Source organism: Struthio camelus, chromosome 14 (genome assembly GCF_040807025.1).
Source record: "Struthio camelus isolate bStrCam1 chromosome 14, bStrCam1.hap1, whole genome shotgun sequence".
Taxonomy (NCBI): Eukaryota; Metazoa; Chordata; class Aves; order Struthioniformes; family Struthionidae; genus Struthio; species Struthio camelus.
Genome location: NC_090955.1, coordinates 7,539,776 through 7,564,445, shown reverse-complemented (window position 1 = coordinate 7,564,445; position 24,670 = coordinate 7,539,776). Strand labels below are relative to the sequence as shown.

The 24,670-nt window shown below is 42.8% G+C and overlaps 1 protein-coding gene across 7 annotated transcripts in view; it reads right to left on the bottom strand.

Moving 5' to 3' along the window:
• Positions 1–24,670, bottom strand: part of MGLL (monoglyceride lipase) — a 111,608-nt gene that overhangs the window by 51,097 nt on the left and 35,841 nt on the right. For 3 of the 7 annotated variants that reach the window (XM_009669339.2, XM_068907669.1, XM_009669341.2), the window contains one exon: positions 17,560–17,698. In XM_009669339.2, the coding sequence (XP_009667634.1) occupies positions 17,560–17,698 (139 nt within the window). The other 4 variants (XM_068907670.1, XM_009669343.2, XM_009669342.2 and 1 more) reach the window with 4 other exon arrangements.

The following is a 24,670-nucleotide window of genomic DNA, read 5'->3' as shown; positions in this document are numbered from 1 at the left end:
GAAACCAATGTATTAACTGCTGTTTGCAAAAACAATAATTTTCAAAGATCCCTGCCCTTCCCATAGCCTCTTCCTCCTGCCTCTCCACTGCAGGTTTCTATCTCCTGGTACTGCACAGCCTGGCAAACAGATGGGGTTACTTAGTACGCTGAGGGGGCAGAACAATATTTGTTTCTTCCTGTTCAAATCAAGTACTGTTGTGCTTACTTATCTTCCATAGGAGGTGACGGCATATACCAGTGGCCAATCCCTGCTTCCACATCTCCACTGTGTTGGTCACACATGACTCGTAGCGATTCCTCTTCCTGTGTTGCAATCACACCTTGCTAAGTAAGCACTACACAGACATCCTGCACGTGCACTTGGTATCGGGCACGTACTTTCCTGAATAAGGGCAGCTAGGAGTGGCAGAAGTCAGACTATGTCGTGATGCAATCAAAGGTGGTGTGCATGAAAGCATATGAATGCATTGTCTCTCTGTCCTGCTTCTCTGAGAAGTCACCAGTCAGTCGAAGCTTAAGCTATTTTCAACCCTTGTATATTGATCACTATAACTACAAATAATTAATATATTACTTCTGTATATGTAGAGGTTTAAGCAAAATTCATCAGACATTAGTGCCCAGGCCAGCAGGGAGCAGCTCTTGCAGGGCAGGAATTCAGGAACAGGTGCAATAGCAGACCTAGTTCTCGAGATTCCCACCTTCCTTATTACTGGCCACATGTTGCCACCTCCGCATCACCGTTAACTTCCTCCTCTGCTGTGCTAGTACAATTCTTTACAGGTTATTTCATCCGTTCAGTTTATAATGCAATTCCCCAATCACTTGCAACAGAAAAACTAAGGGGAAATGAACAGTAGCATAGAGCTCACGCAAACAAACAAGAGCAGAGCCCTTTTAAATCAGGCCTCTGTTATTAGAAAAAACATACCTTGAAACTACATAAAAAAGCTGACATGCTATGAAATCTGGCAGACCAGAAACAAAATTTAGGACTTGGATCCTTCCAGGGCATAAGACACATATTCTTGCTTTATTTTATTAATTGGGACAGGGCCACAAAAAACATGTTGGAACTGAACTAGACAAGGGAAGTTGTGAGTGGGATGATATGATTTTACTTCTTGAGTCTTCCAGGGCCAGAGGCACTTCTGTAGGACCTTGTGCATGGTCTTCTATCATCAGAAAAAAAACTGAAGCACTGGGCTTAGAACAAAGAACTGAAGAAAAGCTTTCTAGGACCACATACACAAAAAATTCAATCTCTTCCACTCCGTTCAAAAGCATCCCTCTTCAGAACAATATTTAAGTATTTGCTTAATATCAAGAAACACCCTTAAATCATGACATTCACTAGGACTTATGAAATATGAGATTAAATTTAAAAAAGGGTATATAAATGCTGTCCTGAATAAGGGCTGATTTAATCACATGCAAAACTCCTTTCCTGAATCAGACCCTTGCAACTTAAACTAATGCCATGTTATTCTACGCCAGACAATTTTATTGTGTTTTCATTTCGTTTAGTATGCAAAATCAGATCAACTCTAACAAATAACACCTGACGTTTGCAGTTTTGAATACTTGACACTGAATTCCTGAAGTAATTTTTAACAATTAACTAATAGAAAAGTTCTGAGTTAGCTAGACTGGTTTACTGAAATTAGGCATTATATTACATTTTGTTGTTCTAGCTGATTTGTTAGTTCCCTTGTAGCTGTCATGAGCCTGACTCTTAGAACTGGAATGAACAATGAACCCTCATTTATCAAAAACATGTCAGTGTTGGCATTTTTGGACAGACAAATGGACAGCTGGCAGCAGAGTCTTTTAACTTGCTAAAAAAAATGTAATGTCATATCTAACTATTTTGCTCCCACAGTATCTTATCATGGAAAATCCATGTATACGTTCTCTTATTAGGTGAGTTAGTGATCCTCACTGATGATGAGGATTAGTTACCTTTCCTATAACAAGATGATGCACTCAGCAGCTTGTAACTTTGTTAAGCTTTAACCACAATTCCAATTTTTTACCGTTGGTATTTGGTTAAAGATTAGCTTTTTTTGGAAAGCTCCAGCCAATCATTTCCAAGAACATGCAGTGAAAAATATATTGTTCTGTTCACTGTAACAGATGTTAGTGACCTTTTCTCTGGTGTGCTCCAGAATTTCTTGCTTTGGTCACAAGACCTGAGGTTTGGTGGGCGGACGCCTCTGCATCTGCTTTTTGAGTTAGCTGTCACACTTTTTGTTCTGAGGTGGTCTGCAGCCCAAAGTGACCCTGAGAGAACTTGATTACCTGAAGGGATTGCTAAAAGCTATGGCAGTTTCTGTGGCGTTGTGTGTGCTTGTGACTTAAGCAGTGAGCCAAGAATTCAGCCTGGTGACTCCAGTTAGACAAGGAAATTTATGATGGAGCCAGGTGTGTCCCTTGATGCAGTCCTTCTGTCTCTAAGGAATACACATAGTTATGTTCACCTGAAGGCACTGAGAATCACAAGAGGCAATGACTTTGCTCCTAATTTCAAGCCCTGTTTCAAGGAGCCATTAAGCCCAAAAGCTTTGCTTGTTCTCTTATTCAGGTTTGTTGGGAAATGTATTCCCAGCCTCCGCTATACTGGCCCATCTATGCTCAGCTTTGCCATGTAGGTCCATAATCGGGGGTAGCCCCCTCTTTTTTTGGCTATCATTAGAGTTTAATGATGTGACCACACTGAGCAGTTCTAAGGCTGGTTTTCACAACTCAGGAGAAAGAGCAAGTCAGAATAGGAAGAGTGACGCCTGGTAGAGTCTCCGTTGACCCTCTCCCAAAACGGCACATTGTGTAGCATCAGGATGGATATCTCACAGAGCTCCATATTTGGGGAAACTCAGCTCTTCCAAGTAGACAGATTGAGGTAAGAATCCCTCCTGTGGTAGCTCAACATGTGAAAAACCTTTGAGCACAACAGGACATACTGAAGGACTGCGCACTACGTTCACACTACAAAAATTCCCCTTGAGTTAACAGGGCTTATGGGGATTAAGATTCTGCTGGTCTGCGAGTTTTAAGATTCTGCTAGCTGTAGTAGAATCAGTAGTTTCAAACCTAGCAAGTACCTAAACTGACAATTAGAAAATAAATCCTTCCAGCAAACTCCGTCTCCACTCAGGCCTGGGAGTGGAAGTTCCCATTCAAGCCAGCCCCAAAGGGGCTGCTCTTAGTTTGGACAGCATCCCTCTGACTAGCATAACAGAGACTTAGGGCTCAGTCTTAAAATCTGTGCATCTTGATTTCATGAGTAACTCTGCTGACTTCAGTAACTCCACACATATATGACTGCAAGTCTAGTCTCACAATAAATTTTACGGTTGCAACAATCCCTCATCTGCACAGTGTTAGGAGGAGATCGTAGCACTGACATGACCTCCAGAAGGAGTAACATGGGTAGGTTATTCAGCAACACCTGGAAGAGTAGACATTTTAAATCAGTGGAGCAGAGACAGAACTGCATAGTACAGACAGATTTCAGTGCAAAAGGCTCCACAGGATCCGGCTAGAGCCAGCATGAAACAATGTAGAGAAACAGCTTATGCTGATTTATTAGAGCTCTTGGAAAAGCAAGCCCTCGCTGAGAATAACTCATGAGTGGTCTACTATCAGGGAAAGAGATGATGGAAACTTCAGGTGGGGGTGGGAGGGAAGGAATTATTTGAACCTGCAACTGCATGGCTCCAGACAAATCTCTGCAAAGTTAACATTTGAGACCAGCTGTATTTTGTTTAAAGGAAGCTTTGAAGTTGTATTTCAGGGGACACAAGGCTGAGATCGGAGGTGAAATGCATGGTGCGTAATTTAAAATTCATGGGTAGGATCTTTCCACCCCTTTCTTGGACAAAACTGAAGAGAAGAGATTCTAGGATTACATGAACTGCCTCAGGGAGACACTCCCCCACTTTGACAACAGAGATGAGATTTTCTCTGGCAGAACTTGCTGCAGAGCCTGCTGTCCCACCTTTATAAGACAGACAAGCACTCTGGAGATGCAGGCAGCTCAGGTCCTGGAGCTGCATCTTCCTCATGCTGCTGCCATTGTACAGAGTGCGCTGGTTTAATCCCTGTTTTCACTGGAATCTTTGAGAGGAGAATTAGGACTTCTGTTTCCAAACAGCCAAGTGCAGGCACTGCGCACACACACCAGACTGAGGAATGGATTACAGTGGGTGAGCCAGGGCAGTTCAGCTGAACTGCCTCCTCTTCGAGCTGGGAGTAAGACTGGAATTAGACATGCTCATTCTGTACTCTGCTCTGCTGCAGACCTTCCGTGTTACAAGGGCAACCCGGTTCATCTCCTTGTGCACAAGAGAGATAAAATGGAGGTCATATCTCCCAAGGGGAGCTACAAGGATGAATGCACAAAGCATTCAGTGTCTTTCTCAGAAGACTGTGCAAAGCATTATTTAAAGAGAAGACATCAGCTGCAAAATTCAAGCCAATCTGAAATCGCACCCAAATTTTGTAGATTAGTTGTAAGGTGTAGAGGGGAAATATTCAAAGAAGCAAAGGAATTTGTGACATAAATCCCCCTGGAAATCAGGAAAATAAGAGGCTTCCTGGCCATTTTATTCAAAATTCATGTTTACTTGTAAGCAAAGTCACTGCAGATGGAAGACGGCTGTGGGACCATGAGGCTTAAAGGAGAACCAACAAACAGAGGGTAAAAGCAAAGAGTAGTTTTGCAGACCTCCCCCTTCTCTTATAACAGGCTTGTACTGAACCTCTAAAGATTCCCAAAGGGACAAAAATTACAGTTTAGCCAGTCTTGCAGCGGTTTCTTCTTGAAATCAAAATGCAGGCACTGCCTGGTGAGGCAAAGCTTTGGAAAAAGAAAAGCTCCTGTAATTAAAGGGACTGCGCTTTTAGAGCGTGAGCAAGCTACATTTAAAGGGCCAGAAGCTTTATTCTGGGCAGTCACTATCACTTAAACTCAGTGCTACTAACCAGTTCAGGACTAAACCTGTACTGAACAACTAAAATGCTTTTTTATATAAAAGTATGACTCTCTTCCAAAGTAACTGTGTAAAAACGGTCCTTCTTACTCAGTTCACCTGCAGTCTAGGTATCCTCAGAGCACTGCTACCAGCTCCAGTGACAATGCAGGTCTAATACTTACTGCTCCTAAAAGCTATAGCTTGACAAATCCAACAAAATCCTAAAAGAGCAAGCTAGCTTTCTGGCCGGGAACAACAAGTGCTTGATTAAGAGATTGGCTTAGTCCATGCAAGATTGCTCCCTATATTACATTCTAGCCCCGGTGAGACCATTTTGACCATCTAATCTCACCTTCTTACACAGAAAATTGAATGAGACTGCAGTATTCCTGTATCAATTCCAGGACTTCTAGTTGAGCATCTGAAGGTTTCGAATGACAGAAATTACTTACTAAAGCCATTCCTCTGGGTCAGGCCACACAAACGTTTCGTGACTTTTAAGTGCTAGTAACATGTTTGCTTGCTTGGTTATTCTCAAACGTTTGCTAAGGAGCGCTTCTTCTCTGAGACAAATCATAAAGTGGCGTAGAGGACACTACCTCTCCTTAATGTTAAGTATTGTTTCTTAAAGTCCTCTAAAATATGTCTGCAGACTTATGCTGGCTTTGCACATTTTTCACAAGCTATTTTTCATGCAGGAACTGGATATCACTACCAGTCTGAATATGGGCTCATCTGAGCAAGGGCTTCTTCATAGACAGTCTCCCCAAAAATCAATTGTTCTATAAAATGGGTTTGTCCACATTTTAGACTCAAGCCATGGCTCTAATCATCTCCAGGCTGAGGCTGTTATCTCACTGAGTGGATGGTACTAACAACACATGACACACAATATTGAAAAAGGTATTAAAGGAACCATTCAGATCATTACCCTAGTACCTGTATATGAAAGAAACTGAAAAGCACACGTCTGGCACAAGAGGTCAGAGTGTTTCCAAGCCATTCCTTGCAACAAAAACTACACAACCGAAGGGCTAGGGTCAGACTTTCTGGGTTTATCTGGGCAAGTCTTCCACTGGCTTGGAAGAAAGCTGTGAATAAGTAAGGAACAACTAAGGACATGACACATTATTTGCCCTGTGAACTTGAGATAGTATGATATTATTATTTTTAATAAAGCACTGACTGTACACAATTCCCACCTACGGCAGTGGTTTGAAGCAGAACATAAAAGCTCAATTCTCTGAAATACTTAGACCTGATAGTATGGTTTGTAACTAGGCAATTCCACCATAACGGGCTAAGGAACTCTTGATTACTTCCTGCCCAGAGGCAATTACCCTTCCTCACATTTACCTTTCTCGTCCAGTTTTGTCTGTGGTCCTCTCTGTTGACAGAAATCTTAATTGGTTACCTTTAACAAACTGACTAACTTGTAAAAAAAAGTCCAGTTCCGTCAAAGCGATGTCACAGATGACCCGAGTCTCCAAATAGCCAATCTTTTTCTGAGTGATTTTCCAAAAGCCAGTGTGGAATTATCCCATAAACTTAGAGGCAGAAACTCAAGGATTGATTTCTTAATCATAAGGCAGTAATGTATATTTTAGCATGCTTTGAGATTAAGCACATTAATTTCCAATGAATAATCCTCTCTCGGCATATCTCAGCGCTGCACTTCAACACTGGCCAGCTATGAACAGAATCTTTGCAGAGCGAGGTTTTGCAGGCTGTGTCAAAGTCAATATTAGGAACTATTCCTCTGGGAAATTAGTAATGTCGCAGGCAAAGGGTTCGCCAAGGCTTTGAGCATGTTCCAATTAATTTAGTATTCCATGTTTGCCACAGACCTGAGGTAGGAGAGTAAGTGGAATGTAAACAGCTAAATGTGACATACAGTAATCCTGTTAAGGCAGGGATGACTGGAACATATACTTTAAAGGCTGAAACATTTATTCATGCTTTGAATCAATGTAAATTTGAAACACCGTTGGGGTGCGGTGGTTTACCTACAGACGATTTACACATTAACAAATGCGTAGAGACTTCTATCTACCATTGCCAGATCCAAGTCTGTGTTATTTCTTGGTCGCACTGAGCTAATTGACCTGTCCAAAGACCTTAGCTACAGCAGGCTTGTTTCCTAAAATGTTCTTTCATTTCTAACACCAAGGCAGCTCCACCTGTGGCAGTAAGGGCTGCCAAACTAATGCAAATAAGGAACTACTTGCCATTAGTTTTAAACACCATCCTGTTGATTCACTCTCAGAAAGAGCCAGATGTAAGAGCTTTACACACCAGAAGTTGAATGAGGCCTTGACCAGCTTGGGGTGCAACTGCTAGAATGGGAATGAGTAATAAAAATAAAATAAAAGAGAAGGAGTATTTAGATAGATATACCCTTGGCTGTAATCACTTTAGGTACAGTCAAAGAAAGCTAAAGGCATGTGGGATGCCTCTTCTGCAGTAAAGCTTAAAATAGAAAAGGAAATCAATACTCATTTACAGTATCTGGCAGTCACTGAACCAAAACATACATGTACACCTACAGCAAGGCAGAAATAACAACATTTATTTAAACCACAAGCTGTTATTCTGCTGCGGGAACGCTGTGTTTTATGTGGATTGCTTCACCAGAAACTGAGAAATACCACTTATTTGTGACCATTTTAAAAAAGCCTTGACAATATCAAGAGCAAATACTTTCAATATTACAAGTATTAACCCCGTCACTGCTAGTCCTGGCTCTGCCAGAACAATGTCAGAGCTGATGTATGAGATATCAGCAGGGAAGAGGTTTTGTCTTTCCTCTTCAGTTTCTCTTCTGCCAACTTATAGGACACATTTGTGGGATCACATGTGAGGCGTGCATCTGTTATATCAAGGAACAGGAAGGGAAGAGCATTTCATCACCTGCATCGCTCTAGAGTGATACCAGGGCCTCTCATAGCTTCAGAGGCAGAGGTCTCAGATGAGGGTTGATCCACTGCACTTGCTATGTGGGTCGTGGGGAGGAAGAGAGACCTGAGTTCTGTAACCGTGCGAACGAGAGGAGGGGATCAGGAGGAAAGAAGCAACTACGTGAGTTCCCTGCGTGACGCTTGAGAGCTGGCAGGTGTGTATCAAGCAAGAGGGAGGTTTGCTAGCTACCTGCAAAGCCGTGGAATGGCTTGATGCAATAACTGGCAAGAGAGGCATGTCTGAAAATGCTTTGCATTTAGCAAAATATAAATAAGCTTTGATGCGGCGTTTATCTGTGCTGAGTGATATGACCATCTTCCATACAGTAACAGGAAAACTCACACGCAAAGAAGCAAACCTCTGATAGTCAGAAACCTTAAATTAAGCTTCAAAAGAGAAATGTAAACCTATGCCTAAAAATGATATAATGTTTCTACTTAATATGTAAAACTACTGATTTTAGGGCACAGAGTAGCGTTTAACAAATTAACATTCCACAAACATCGAAAGTGAAACTGAATATAAACAAAATGAATCTGATGATTGATTTTTTTCAATTCCCTAGCTTGGAGAAATGTGACTAGTAAATAAATAGCATAAATAATAACAACAGCTGGATTTTGTACAACACTTCTCATTCACAAAAATCAAAATGCTTTACGAAGTGGGCAACTACTGCTATTGTAGAATCACTGGACACAGAAATGAATGGGGCCTCAAAAGGTCCCTCTAATCCATTCCCCATCCCAAGGAAGGACCAGCCCTTCCTCCTACTGCCACGTAAACTAAAGTACAAGAGGTAAAACGCCTTGTCCCTGGCAACACACATGCCAGTGCCAGGGATGGAAATGCAGCGTGCGGTAAATCCTGACCCTACAGAATCAGTGAGAGGTTTAATCAGTGGAGCCAAAATGTCACCACAGGTTCTCTTGAGTACCAGTCCTGTGCTACAAGCACTGGGCTACAGTGAAACTGGAAAGGAAAAGTAAATTTTTTAAAAGCTTTCTGTCCTAATGAACCTGTGTGCAGCTAGTAATATCAGAAAGACAATACATTCATTTTCAGAACAACATGTTTTTAGATACTTCGTGCTTCTTGTGGAGGGCGAGATGATGACCGAACGCTGATCGCTTGAATAGCCTTTTAATGAAATTAGAGAATGAATACTGCTCAGAATATAGTTTTTAATATTCCAAATATTGTAGACTAGCTTTCACACAAGACTGAAAAAAGGAAGAAAAAGCTTAACCATTAAGTCAGCTAGATGTTATCTCTAAAGCAGTTTAATTACTGCTTCCTCATCACTCCTCACTACTTCAGCCTGGCAAATTAAGCCATTGCAGATTTCTGGAGTTTGACAGGCGAATTTGAAACATCACTGAGGTAGTTTTGAAATAATAAAGGTAAAAAATATGTTGAAAATAAGAACAATAAGCTTATCATTCTAGCTAGTGAGCTAGCCAACCTACTGATACTTACAGCACATCAAATCATCCTTCCATTCTAAAAAAGGCCAAGGATTTAAGGTTTTTCTCCCCACTCTGCAAGCTTCAAGTTTGATCAAGGAAAACAGAAAGCATATAGAACAAGCCCTTTTTAACACAGGTCAGGTAGATGCCTGAAAAAAGATCAGTAATCTTTTTTGTCTATCAACTCCACAGTAGTTTGTGCATTTTCTCCTTACCCACCCATATTCAATACTGGAACAAAAGATTACTACACTATTACCTCCGAATGTTTGGCTCTAGCTCAGCTGTCAATATTTTGCTTTCTTTTTTTTGTTCTCTTTTCTTTATTCTAACAGATTGCTGCTGGGACAATTTACTTACAGCCGAAAAGCAGGTAACAACTAATGCATCACTAGGCAGATTTTAAAAATCTCTCTTTAAACAATGAGCACTCTTCAAACACCAACCACTGGTTTCCTTCAGGAAACCTCAAAGAATACCTTACTTTCTCTAGCAACTTTCACTCAGGGACTTCAGGCCCCTCTGCAACGAACCCATTTCATCACTTGCCTGGATGATTATACCAATTTCTAGATGACACCAAAGAACAGAGAAATTAAGGGTGTGATTCTGTAAATCACTGGTCATTGTGTCACTGGCTAATGATTTTGCCTGTTCTCCTCACTGACTTCTTTATTCTGTTACCTGACACTAAGTTTTTTAGGTCTAGCAATCTGCCTTTGCCATCACTTTGATAGGATGGAAGGATTCAAAAGCTCCCATCATCATGTGAGCACCTGCCAAAACACAAATGAAAATAGATCCTGGCTGAAGAGTAAATGTCTGTCACACAGAAGGGAAGTCCCTTTTATTCCAATGGAAGTAATCATGAAGTATGGTATTACTGAATGTCTTGGGACATTGAAAACAGCTACATTTCTAGAAAATCTACCGTGGTGACTTCTACAAGCAAAAACAATAATGAATCCTTTCGGCCATAAACATACTGCATCTGACTAGAAGAAACAAATATATTCACACACAGAGCACTCGCCAAGACCCATCCACATTCCTGCTATTAGCTATCTTGTGGATAGCCTGCAGAAGTAGCCTTGGAGGCAGGCAAATCTGACTGGAGTGCACTTTAACCATTAAGACTGGTTTCCCCTGGGTGCTCCCTGCCTGTTCCCAAGGCCGTACCTGTGGTACTACCGTCTGTCTGGACAGTGAGTCTGGTCAACTCTGAGAGGCCTTCCTGACACCACTACCCAGTGACTCCACCAGGACTGGTTGCTTTAGAAGGTGTTTATGGTCGGGATAAGCCTATGGTTGGTACTTGGCATTATTGCACCAGTACCAGTATTTCTCTTCCAGTTAACATGAGTGATATTTTATTGGTCTGCAAGAACAAACTCTAGGATGGATATAGTGTGAGTGATGTCAAAAAACTTTACCGTGGTAGTGCTAATTTACTTCCTATAGAGCAAAAAGCCATATTGCTAAGGTGTAAGAACGTCCATACTGGTCAAGCAGGGGTAGGGATGTATCAATAAGGGTATAACTTTGGGGTGCAGAATAGATGGGATGAGGGAGGGGACTTCCCCAAGTATAACTTATGGAATCTGATGGGTAGGATACAATAGTCCCTCCGTGGTTACTTCAGGGTATGAAGAGTCAGCCATTTGCTGTCAGGGTTGTGCCACATCTCTTGGATGAGGGACAACAGAAGGCTGTTAAACACTGATGGCTTCCATTCAAGTGGAAGCACATTAGGACAATGGCATTACTGAACCTCGGGAAGCCAGTTCAGCCAAATGTGTCTGCAGGGACGGGTCTTAGAACAATGGAATTTCCCCAGAAGAATAAAGAGATCAGATGTTCGTGCTGGCCAAAGCCATAGCAACTTTAAGGGAACTCGCAAGGAAACATAGGCTGACTCCTCTGCAACAGGCAGAAAACAGGTGGAAAATTGCCCTCTTCTAGCCAACACAACTATACCAGCCAAGTCTTGAGATGGACATACTTATGGTGACCTAAAAGAGCTGCTGGTTGGTCCCAAGGGAAGATCAAGAGTGAGGGAGTTCCAACTGAGGCAAGAATCTGTGAGCAACTGTTTTCATTATTTTGTCTAAACCCATACCTTTCTTGAGGTAGTGAAGTAAAGAGCTCTTGCATCTGGAACCCTGGTAACACCACTGTGTTCAGCAGCTTCAACTATTGTGTCGCTCTGAAGAAATAACTTAATAGAGTGCTCCCAAGTTTGGTGATCTTAAGAAAATGTATGCAACAGAGTCTGAGAGGAAAGCCAGTGCAGGGCTTGCTCAGGCTAAAAAAAGCTGAAGGGAGTAGGCAGGCGGGGAAGGTAGGGCTCTAACTGTTGAGTGTCCAGCTAGGGAATTCCATCAGGGTCATGATACAAAGCCAGTACTGATCACCATGCTTGTAATCTCCTTAGGAAATGAACTATTTGCATGAGAGAAGCAAGGTGTATGTAGCCTTCAGTCTCTGGCAGAACCAGGAGGAGAAACTGAGTCTTGCAACACAGTCTCAAGAACATTTGTCTTCTTTTCTCATGTTTCTACCACTACCTCTGATATTCACCAGGCACAGTTCCCAAGAATTCATCTAGTTAGTGGCACTAACTAAGAATGATTCTGCTTCCTTTTCTATTGTCTCAGGGCCAGGATGAAATTTTACCACTTCGAAATTCACCAGAGGGAACTGCTGAAGGCACCTTTTTCTCACACACCAATGTCCACAAAGCTGCACTGTCTTCACAAGAGAGTTGCACGCTTGTGTTCAGACGCTGACCTGAACAGTGCAGGTATCTGAGCAAAAGGGGCAGTTTAATAACCATTGTTATTCATGAAGCAGCTTATTTGCTATTTTCTTGGGTTCCCTGGCAAAACAAAGGCAGATTTGTTTCTGTGGAACATTGTCGTGGGGACTGAAAAAAATTATCCTGCTAATGAAAGCTGTTGGAAACATCTACATCAAGAATCGAAGCTGCTCTCCTGTCTGTCAAAGAGTCTCTCTTATGTGAAGCCTGTTTGTTAATTTGCCCACCCCCTGGAAATGAAGAAGAAATGCCAAAAGGATGCCCCATTCACAATGAATAAAGCAGTCACAGGGAGCAAAGAGAACATGAGCATTAAAGGAGCACATACACAGCTGATGAATAGGAGAAGAGAGGCTTCAGAGACACAGGCAAAAGCAATATAGCAAGTATAGCCTGGAATGTTGATTTGACAATGATAATTGCTAAGCAAAAATCTGTTATTTCCCCTGTGCACTGTGTATGATGTGATCAGACACAGAGGGAACTGAATTCATCCTAGGACTAACAATGCTGATATAAGTCACTTGGCACCAGATAAATTTGGCCCTTGTACATTTCTTTGAAGTTGACCTCATTAGTACAAACAAAAGTGTTGTTCCCGAGTGACACTGAATCAGAAATTCCTTTAAGGAGGCTACCTTGTTTGGCCACCTCTTGCAGCCAGGCTACCACCCACTTAAAGAAGCCAAACGGAACACAAATTTATTTAATGCACCAGACCGCTATTTTTTTTTTAATTTCTAGGGACTAACCCTGCATAGTATAATTAAAGCCATTATAATTAGTGATTTAGTTCCTTTTGCTTTGATTTTGCTTCAGTTTATTTATTTATTTATTCATTCATTTTGGAAGGGTCTGAAAGTCATATTCAACTTTGTCATCTGCTCATGCTGGGAGCTGTGCTGTTTTTCTGGAAATGTCATAGAAATGTTGGCAACGAGGTGCCAAAATCAGCAAGCAATATTCAACAATTTAAGGGCTGGTTCAAGTATAAAGGCAGTTTGTATTTCTGCACCACAGGCAATTCTGCAAAGTCCTTGGGGAAGAGAGAAATATGTTTTCTTCTTAGTGATTGGTCTTTCAGAGCTAACAAGTTAGAATGAATGGGAAGCATTTTTCAAAGAGTAAAATCCAAATAAAAGGTAAACAGAAAAGCAGGTGGTTTTTGTTTGTTTCGTTTTGTATTTTTAATCACACTTTTCAGATGTAGAACTGAAAGAATTCCTACAAGGACAAGGTATACTCAAACAATTGCAACTGGGTTCACAATGTCTAAAGTTTAGCCAACCCCTTTTACTTCACATTAACAATCAACCAGGAACACGTACGTGGCCTGCTTGTGTGTCTCATCTTCAGGTAGCCTCTTCAGGCAGACCACTTCAGTTGCTAGCAACCATATAAGTGTATCTAGAGATCACTATGTGGAGAGACATACAAGTATCAGGCTAGCTAGCCAGATTATTATTTCTGCTTGATGAGGAAGCTAACATTCAAAGATGCTGAGATCCACTTTTTCAAAAGCATCCTCTCACTGCAAGCGTTCCAAGCTTCAAGTGTCCGACGTAAAGTAACCGATTTACACGTATTTACAGAGGGCACAGTGAACATAACTTTCTCCATCTGAAGTCAATGGTGGCTGCAGGTTATTAGCACCTTTAAAAAACTGAGCTGGGTCGATAAATCTCAAAGGGTTTATCTGAGGTCACACAGAGGGGCTGAAAGTGCCCCAGATCAAATTGTTTGCACTTCATCTAAGCAGTGACAGTAACAACTGAAGCATCCAGAAAAGGCTAAGGGGATACAGAAAACAGAGAGGAAAAGAAGGTCATCTCTGAACTTCTCCAGGCCCTTTAGGGGCCTCAAAGGAAATGTCTTGACTTCTCCTGCTTCCCTTCCTCTTCCTCGTCCCACCTCTATTCTTAGCAGCTTTGTCTGAGAGCTGGGAACAGAACAAGGTCTCTTAGTTCCTCACCTCCTATTACCTCATATTTTGACTCCGACCACTTAGAGCGGTGACAGAGATTTTATCCTTGCATGGAGCTGTTGTTTTTGTTTATACTTTGAAGACTACTCTTTCCCATTGAGATAGGATTTCCTCAGCTACTTAGACATGCTATAGGCATGAGATCAATCTCTTTTGGTATCAGTGATTTAATTCCTCCAAACAACGCTAAAATGCACTGGACTTGCTCTGCCTCGCCCAGATCTTAAGCTTTGTACTTGCTAGAGAGCACTCAGTGCCAAAGAGTTACCTACGTCATGCTCCATAAATCCTGCTGTTGGCATGATACAAGAAAATGACACCAGAATATGCAGGTCTTTTCTCTATACTGCATCAACAAGACCACTTAATTACATCTTATGATGAAACTGGCTCAACAAGTTGGGCAGCTTGCAAAGCTGCTTGCTGGGGAAATTGCACCTGCCTTGCTGTGAGCAGGCAGCAATAGAAGACACCCAATGCCCAGCTCTCCTGTTGGGAGTGACCTCCTGCCCCAAAAAGAAGTAAGTGGAAAACACTGCCATCCTCCCTCCTTAGCCCCATTAATATCTACTCTATCTACCCCATCTAATCACTATGACATCTGAGTGCCTTTGTGTGTCAGCTTCCTGCGAAGTAATCACCTAAATCCCTCTTCCAAACAAAACAGACCCTGTGAGGAACTCACAATAGGTGCCTTTCACTTGCATGACAACCTTGGCCTCAGTGGCACTCATAACAAAGCTTCCATATGTGCACCAGGATGGGCTGATCAGTCAGATCAACACCACACAGGATCAGAGTCTGGATATGCGAGCACTAAGCAAAAGACCTTTGCAAAATTTCCTATCCTCCTGACAAATCGTTTTAAAAAAAAATGCTACAGCACAGTAGTCCACCACAGCCCTTATCCACCTCTGCGGGCCTGTTTGAGGAGATAAAAGAAAAGCACTAGTTCTGAAGGGCAATGTCTGTCAGTTGGCCCTATTCTCAGAGAGTATCTACCCATTGTTTGCTGTTCAACCCCAGGCCAGTGCTACTTTTTAATTCTTCCATTGGCAGATATCCTGTTTTTTCTCCCTAGGGTAGGGATCAAGGATGATAAGTTCTATTTTAATAGAAGCTAAGTCAACGATAACCTTTGGACATCTGCAGTGAAAAGGTATTTCTATAGCCCTAGCTGGGATTAGATACATAATGGATCAATGAAAGATCCCGCCGTTTGGCTATTATAGCATCACTCATTAATGTTAAGATTTCAACTGAATCAACAATTGAGTTAGAAGATCGGAAGAGTTGCCTTCAGTATTAGAAACAGAATAAATTGGTAATGGGTCGGTAAAAGTCCCCTGAGGTGTCTCTCTCTGTCCCTATATATGTATGTGTGCCATTTTTGCTGAACATTTAAAATTAGATGAGAGTTGCTGAGCTTCTACATATGAAGCAGAAAAAGCTGAGCTACTTATGAAAAGTGAGAGGGAAAAAATGTATTTTTGGTTTGCCTTTCTATCAAAGCACTTCAAGAGCGTTCCTGAATGTAGAATCCAGGCCCTAACTTGTTATTCAGTCACTTACAATCTCTCTCATCCATAACAATGCAAAAAGAGCTAATAATAAACAGTACACCCCCGCCTTAGATACAAACATGCACACACAAACGCACACACTTAGGAACCAGTTGTAAATGAGCAACACTGATCCCATCTACTTTGTTGTCACAAAACTAGGGCAAGCTCTCTTTCAGTTAACTGCTTGCTGCACAGAACCTTGAAAAAAATTAACTACCCGGAGGACTTAGACACCAAGTTTTAACTTTCAGTTCTTTATCGTCTTTTCATTTCTTGATCAAAGACATATCTACTCACTACTCATTTGCTCAGAAATTAAACATGAAAAGAGAGAGTAATTCAATAACTCAGTGAAGAACATTGTGGGCAGTTAATGATTAATTAGCATTATAATACGAGACAGGCTGGTTTCACAGTAGAAGCTTGTTTTGATAGCAGTTTTTTTTTCTGTAGAGGAAATATCTAGGCTGGTGCAAGGACTATGCAAAATATCAGCGCCAAAAAGTTTCTTCTCTGTTTCTGAAAGACAGTAATTAGAAGTAACTAATAAACGCTCTGTGGACCAGGTGACTTTAAACTAAGACAGAGTCTTAGTTCTAGAGTCCAATCAACGCAAGTGACTTACAGCGGGCACTGTCCTCCTCCTTGGGGACAGGGTAGCAGTGGATATTGCTTAGGTGCTTGCCCACCTTGCATATCACTTCCACAATGTATGTCACTCACAAGGCCCTGTAGATTGGTTGGCAAAAAACCTGAAGTCAGGTAACTTGGACACATATCCATCTCTCAGCACACTTACAGGCTGATTTGGACATAGAAGGATGTCTCACCTATTGGATAGTCAAAGAAAAAGTTTAACTCCCAACTACTCCTTCAATAACTTTTTCCTAAAATGTTTCTTAGCTGTGCAAAATCATCATAGCTTATCCTGTTGGCTTACAGAAAAAGAAAACAATAAAACAACCACCAGATTTTTATAAAGTAGCTACTTATGCAACTAGTGGTGGCAGGAACACATGTCAAGCCAGGGTCTTAAAACAGATACCGGCAGAAAGAAAAAAGATCATAAAAAACTAAGGGAACACTGAGATAGCTGTCTATAGCAGATAATCAGCACATAATCAGCATAGAAATCCATTATAGTAAAGGGATTATTTAAATTATGAAAAGGGCATTATTTAAATGTCTCTGATTCTTTGTGTATATTTCTGACTTCAGTTTCGAAATAGCATAAATCCTTCACAGTTTCCAATGAAGGAGCTCCCTAAATCATTTGCTAACTACAAATTTTAAAACATCCCAAAAAAACAACGCAGTCAAACCCGATCCTGCCTGTTGCCCAGAGATTTCTGCGATTACTGTTCAAACTGAATTTGGACACTGCTGTTTAAAGTGTTGACACTAAGAAAATGAAAAGGAGTAGACATCGCTAAGCCTGTATTTCATCCCTTTCTGATTGTCTGTGGTAATAGTTTGAAGATACTTATTATTGCTGATAGGCATCAGACACCCGTGTACACCACTCTGTAGCACTGCCACCCTGTCCAACTGTGCATAAAATGAAAGTAACTCTGTGTTTCACATCTGTAAGGCCTACTTGAGTGAGTAAAGGTTTGGAGAATATAGTCTTTACAGTAGGAGCTTTCTCAGATGAAGGAAATATCTCCTTAGCAGTTCTGTAAAGCTGTATGCACACACCCCTACAATGCCAGTCATGCCTTAAATAATAATTACATGAATAGAGTCTTATTTACTGATAGTAGAAAAGAGTATTGCTTGCAAGTGCTCACCTGGGAGTTCCTGCTGGCTTCCAATACCTGCAGAAGAGATATTGCCCATCAGCATTGATGATATGGGGCAGGTCCTTATACGGGATGTTTAGAGGACTCCGCTTTGGTGAACTTTCCTCTGGCATTCTGGAAGAATGTCCTGCAAAGCGATGGAAGAAACAAGACATACTTTAAAAGAGACGAAGGCACGATAGTGGGTGAGGGGCTCAGTAGCCACAGACATTCAAGAAAGTCAATCAGTAAGGCAAACACCACTGATGGAAGTCTCTCCCCTACATCCCAGCCAAAGAGCCAAAAAAGTCTTTACTGCTCTAAAATCGAAGCCTCGCATTTTGTGATCAGAAAAGGCTCACATTTTGGGGGAGGGCATTGGAGGGGGGAAGGAGGGAAGAGAAATCCACCATCGCTACTTCATTACAGCTTTCTCTCCCCCACTTCTCCCATCTGTGTTTATTTTTCATCATTTTGTGAAACGGATCTTAAAAAGAATATTTTAGCTGCAATCAAGTGCAGATTGTGCAACAACCGCTACAGATATGAAAAGACAGCTGCATAAAAGATTTATCTCTGCCTTAACATCTCCAAAGAACAGCGACGGGTACGCAGCAGAGGTATCTGCCACTGTGTCATTATTATGATCTTCTCTGACATCTCAGACAGGAAGGTGATGATGGTGAGGAATGAAACATTTCCAGGAGAATCTGTAACAAACCTGTTTTCATCCTGTGCAAGGGTTTGCATTCTAGTGAGAAGCCGGCATCACAAGTCAAATGCAAGCAGATAAGGTTTTTTGCATCTTGCTGCAGAGATACATTACGCTCCACCAACCATACAGCCCCCACAGGTCCCTGCTCAGTCGCCGGATGGTCCCTCCTGGCCAGCTCCGGTGCGCTGTGCGGGCTGCGCGGGGCTCCTCTTCCCAGGCTTGCTCGCTTTTTAAGGAAAGTCGCTTGGGTAATTCACCACTTCTTGTTCATTTCATCACTTTTTCTCAAACAAATTGCATGTGTGGGCTGAAGAAGTGGCGGTGGTGGGAGGGGAGGCTGGGAGGGTGGGGGAGAGGGAGGGCTGATGAGTGGGAAAGCTGCAGTCCACTTTCCAGAAGCTGCTGCACACATCAAAGGCACCTTGAACACATGCAGCTGTAGCAGCCCAGAAAGTTACTGCTGCTGCAGGTTGTTTGCAACTTTACTTCCTTCCTGTCACTTACTGTTTCAAGGCCACGGCGAAGGGGGGGAAGTGGGGAGATCTTTTCTCAAAGCGATCTCTGCTGCAAAGCCATCTCGAGTGCAAACACAACTTCACCAGCCTCTAGCTGCGAGACGGGGGAGCGGGAGGGAGGGGAGGAGGAGAGATTCAAACACCAACGCGATCCCAGGTTGCAGGCAAGAGGGTGGTGATGCAAACCCCGCACACGCATCCTCCTGCCTCTGCAAGGCGGAAAGCCTCCCTGCTTCCCCGAGGAGAGCCGGTGCCGCGGCTCCGCGCTGCTCCCAGGGGAGCCGCCGGGAGCGGCGAAAGGGAAGTTACCGGTGGCCGGGCGGTGCCGGGACGCGGTCGATGCCCCCCGCTCGGCTCGGCTCGGCTCGGCTCGGCTCGGCTTCGCTCGCTGCCTCCCGCCGCGGCTCAGCGCTTCATCCCGCTGCCCGAGCAGCCCGAGCGGCTGTGCCCGGCAGAGCCCCGGCTGGCAGCAGCCTAGCAAGGCAGGCGCGCTGGGGCCAGCGGCGGCGGGAGGGTGGAGCAGCAGGGCAGGGAGGGGAGCGGCGCTCCGGCCGGTCCACGCTTCCCCTTGCGAGGCTGGAGGCCGGGCACAGCCGGCCCCCCCCCCCCCCCGCCCCCCGGAGGCTCCTGCGGTAACCGCCCCTCCCCGGGCGCGGGGCTGAAAGCGCCGGGGCGCCCCGAGGCGGAGGCGGCAGGCGCCGGGCTGCGGGCAGCGCTGCACATGGCTGGCAGGCTGCGGGCAGCGGCTGCCGCCGGGCTCGCCCCGGGCGGAGGGGGCAGCGCCGCGGGGCTGGAGGGGCCCCTTTGTGCAGCGGGCTCGCCGGCGGGCAGCGCTCGGGGGCCGCTCGGCCCCGCCGCCCTCGGTGGCCGACGCCGCGGCCGCGCAGCCAGCGCGGGGGCTGCCGGCCGCTCCTCGCCTCGTGCCCCCTGCGCTAGCACCGCGCGGCGGACCCAAACCACCGGCCTTCGGGGCGGCCGCTCAGCTGAGCGGCAGCGGGTTTCGACGGCCCAGACAGACAGCCGATGGCCTGGGAGCCTGAAAGGCGTTTCCACGCTGTCGAGCGAGCGGCTTGCCCCGTCTGAACCTCCCTTTGTGGTCCCGATTCACAACTTCACTGTGTGGACTGAGATGTGCAGTTCTTACGACTTTGAAGCCACACCAGAAGGATGGAGTCTTTCACCTCCTAGGCTGAAGGAGCACCCAGATACCTTGTTTTGCACTCTCATTCATCGTATAAAAAGGCAATTTATAAATATGGCATACAACTTATATACAACCTAATAGTGTGCATCATCATGATTATATACAATACTTACATTGTAACTGTATAATTTTGAATATATTTTATGGTATATGTTATTTGCTTAGGAAAACTGTCGCAGCAAGGTTCCCCTGAAGTCAAAATACCTTCCCAGCTTTAAAAGAATCCAGATACTCGACTTTGTCTTTTAATTCTGGTAAATGGTTAGCATTTATTGAGTACTTGAAAATACTGCCTATACTAAGAGCACAGAGTCAGGCCTTTTATGTTTCATCATAATAATAGCATAAACTTTACTTTGTAGATGCCTACATATGCACTAAGATCTCAAGCTTTTTAAGGAAAGGCACCTATTAACAGTATTTTTAAAAACTAGGCAAGTCCCGGCCTGGGAACAAAGGCTGAGGAAAGGAAAGACATTTGTGATAATAACAATAACAATAAATGCAAAACTTCTGCGATGACCCATATAAAAAAGGAAATCAAAAGCAGATTTTTCCCCCCTTTTAGAGTCATTTATATTAAATGCCTTAGAGGGTTTTTAGTAATAAACTACAAAAGCAAAATTACATATTCCCATAACTGCTATTGTTCAAAAAAAGAAGAAAAAGAAAAAAGAAACACACATTTATGGCTGTTAAGCCTAAGTAAGATTTAGGTCAGATGGGGTCTTAAACAGAGCCCTGGGAGCTGCTCTTGGAGGTGTATGATTTGCTGGGCCAGCTACTGTCTAAGCAGTGACGGGTGGTATTACAGAGCTATCAGCTCCAGAGCTTGGAGAAGTAAAGGCATGTACATTTATTGAAAGGATACAGATCAGATAATAACTGGATTAAAAAGAATGAAAGAGAGAAAGAACTGCCCTTCCCCTGCTCATACAATTTATCTGCTGGGAACACTACTACTTCTCTACAGTGGTCTATGAAACTGCCAGGAGCAGTCTCCTTTCCTGCTATGGGGCTGGGAATAGCTGAGTTCCCACTAGAGGAGGGAGAGACGAGGAAACTTCTCCTTCTAAAATCCAGGATAAAAATAGCTGCTCAGAGAAAGTGACCTTTGTTGGGATATGAGGGCAAGATCCTGTCTTGAGAGACTGCCCTAGTCAGTCTGGACATATGATTCCCTTGAGACCCGTCCACCTCGGTGTAGTCAACATTTGAGTCAACAGCTCTGCGGTCCAACCTGCACGCGGTGCCAGGCCCAGAGTCCCACTAGTACACAGGAGCTCGGCGTGCAGTTGTGGGGATCAGCCACTCCCTCCTTCCCTGCTCCCCAGCTCTCCCAGAGCCCCCAGGAATTTTGGACATTTCTTCTCATAGGACCCCCCGCCCCCACCTCGAACATACACTTCTTGTAACTATTATTTCTTACTGAAAAGAATGAAAATCAAGTGACTCGTTACCTGGTATTTTTTATGGAGCTCAAGTCCTGAGACAACTGTGTGGATTGGGACTGAAAGGTTCACCTAGCTGATCTCAAAAGAGCATACAGTTTCAGCACAGCAATTATTGCATGCTAGTCTCTCAGTGAGAAATCAAAGGGATGTCTGAGCATGCAGTATTTATGAGACTGTAACATCTTCTCTTTTCTCTGCGGAGTGAAGTACCATTTTGGAAATACAGTTTAAGCTAAATCAACTTCTTAATAAAGGACAGAAATACACTTGGTGAATCTTTACACTAACTCAGTAGTTGCTTAAGCCTTGTTGGGAAAGGTATTTGTTTATTAAAGACTAAGCCTTGCTTAGTTGAAGCATCTCTACTGACTCCTAAGGTTCCCATAGGAGTACAGAGAAAAGGATTTAGCCCTCAGATAAGGCAAATTTTAGGAAAAGAATCAATTTCTCAGATGACAAAGAAAACACACTTAAGGAAAAGTTGTTATCACAGCAAGGGGAGAAAGAGAACAGGCTAGAGGTAAGAGATGCAAAAGAATAGGAGGGATGGAAGAGAGCATGGTGGGCTGGAGAGTAATTCCGATGGCGGGGTAAGGGAACGAGACAGGATTTTCTGTCATTAGAGCTTCATTCACAAAATGTATTTTTAATGGATTATATTCTGTTGGCATGCAGAGGTAAATAGACTTTATGAGATCCTTCTGCTCCAGTTGACAGTATCATGGCCCTAAATTGCAAAAGAGTATTTCAGTTGAGAAGTGGATTTGATGGGGTGTGTGCCAAACCATTTGTGATTCTTCTCTCTAGGACCATGAAAAGAACTTTTTGTGATGACGAGGAGCAAGTAATAATAGAGAAGGTGGAAGCACTAAGAAATACCTAAGAAGTATGTGATTATAAAAGAACCAGCTCCAGCAGAAACACACTTTAAGTTACAGTAGGCAGGGAGCAGCTGGAGAGAAAACAGACAGTGTAAGGCAATAGAGCACATGGGAAACAATGAGAAATGAAGCATGAAGAATTAAAATCAAGTGGAAAGCAAAGAAGCCAAAGTCACTACTGCAGTCAATTTAGAGTCATTATTTCGGTTTTGCTCTTCTCTTTGGCTATTTTTGTATTCATCCCCAGCCACAGTCCAGTCACTCAGCTTTACTATTTTGTGTAACCTGCCTTTGCTTGCCTGTTGGTACTACCGAATAAGACATATATAGGGAGGAGACAGGAGCGGGGGCTGGGATAAACTGCTTTTGTTTCCCCATAAAATATCTATTTTAATGCCTTCCAGACAAAAAAATAAACATGGTGTCAGGCAAACTGGATTGAGGAAGAAAATGCTAAAGGACAGTGTTTTACTGATGAAGTTAAGCTAACAATATGAGGAGAAATTATAACTAGCTTGGCACTGCTTTTGCAGTTCTGCGGTCTCATGCACCTCTTCACAAATTGGTGCCAAGTGGAATGGAGAAAGGTTGAACGGTTAGAGCAGGGATCTCAGTATTACAGAAACTGTTTGCAGGCTTCCATTGATTTGCTGCCTTGCTGCCCGTCAGTAATTATTTTTTCTATTTTTGCTCTCCCTAATCACAGTGGGAATAGAATTACTAGATTAACATGCAAGTGCTTTAATACCTCTAGATGCAAACTACAGTCAAGCAACAAAGTATTTTAATTTTGTAAATGAAAATAATTAGTGTTAAAAATACTCCTGATTTTTTTTTGCAGGCAATACATTTTCTGCAAATCCTGCTGTCATTAGAAGTCACTTATAGAGCTATGACTACAACAGTAGCTATATGAGTGGAGTGACTAGTATCTTGTCTGTGCTCCCTATTTAACAGGACCAAAAATACATACTTAAAAGTATGCTGTTTGAATAGAGGTTTCAATCCTTTAAACTGATCCATAAAAGATAGCCCATCCTACATAATTGCTAATTTGAGAGCTGGTTGTTTTTAATTATGGAAGAAACAGACATTTTGTCTGGGGGTTTGTTTGGGCTCTTTTATTCATAAAAAACCTGGACCATTGACACCACATTCTGAGGCATTCTTAGCGCAAAAAATATAAAAGATATCCTCCAAAGGTAGGAAATTCAAAACTAAAGGCTGAAATTCTGTTCTAAAGTTTTGTCTACATGGGGGAAGTTGATATAGTTTTTTCTGACAACACTCTGTTTCAGAATGAATATGAGGTCTTTCAAATTCTGGAATCACGTAACCTTAACAGTGTCCCACAGAGGGAGATGACCCACACTAGGTACTACAGAAAATAGCTCTCTGGTCAATTTTTTCAGGTGCACAAGTCTGATTTTTAGGAATTGCAGTAGGTATTGCAATTCTCAGGCACTAGAGGGCACAGCAATAGCTTCTCTGTGCCCCTGGCGTAGGTGGACACGATAACCTACCAAATTCCCCTTCCTCATGACTTTTTTTTTAAATTATTTTTATCAAATTCCCCTTTATCAGGAGAAGGTTTTCTTTATATGTACATGCCTTTTTATCTCTGTGGCCAGTACTAGTTTCTAAACAGAAGTTTCCTGTGATTGTATATAATTAGTCCATTTCCCACTGGATTCACTTACATCATGAGGATAAACTTCAGGGTTTTACATCCTAGACAAGCACACTGCTGTAACACTTGAAGGGAAATCTCGTCCCTGTCCTTATGAGGATAGACAGATTAACGAGTCTGTTATGGGATGGCATTTCCTATTTACTGTGATGTGACTGCATGTCGCCATATTTGACAAAATCTAGCCACCTCTGTAGAAACAGCATTTTTACGGGAGAAAATGTAACTAGAAGATGCCTTAAAGAAAAAGGTTCTAAACTCTGATTTGAAAAATGTTTAAAAATCAGGAATTAGATAACATTGGCAATTTCTTCTCCACGGAATTATAGTCTCAATTTTGAGACGTACCTGAGCATTCCTTTTCTCATTTTTGTTACTGAGGATAACTGCATTATCTATTTTACAAACCGGGCATAATTGTGTCAGGACTAAATATTACAGCAAAGAGATACAGCTATTCTGTGGCGGGTAAAGTGATGCTTTACTTGCTTTACTTCGGTAGCCAAACTGGAAGCACCGACTAGAGAAGAGTTATTATTGTGCTGCCTGGTTTTCTTGCTGCTTTGCAATTGACAAAGCATCATTTATCATGCTTTGCATTCCAATTTTTCTTTGCATGCTTTCCAGCTCATCATAACATAATTATGTTTCTGTTTCTTCC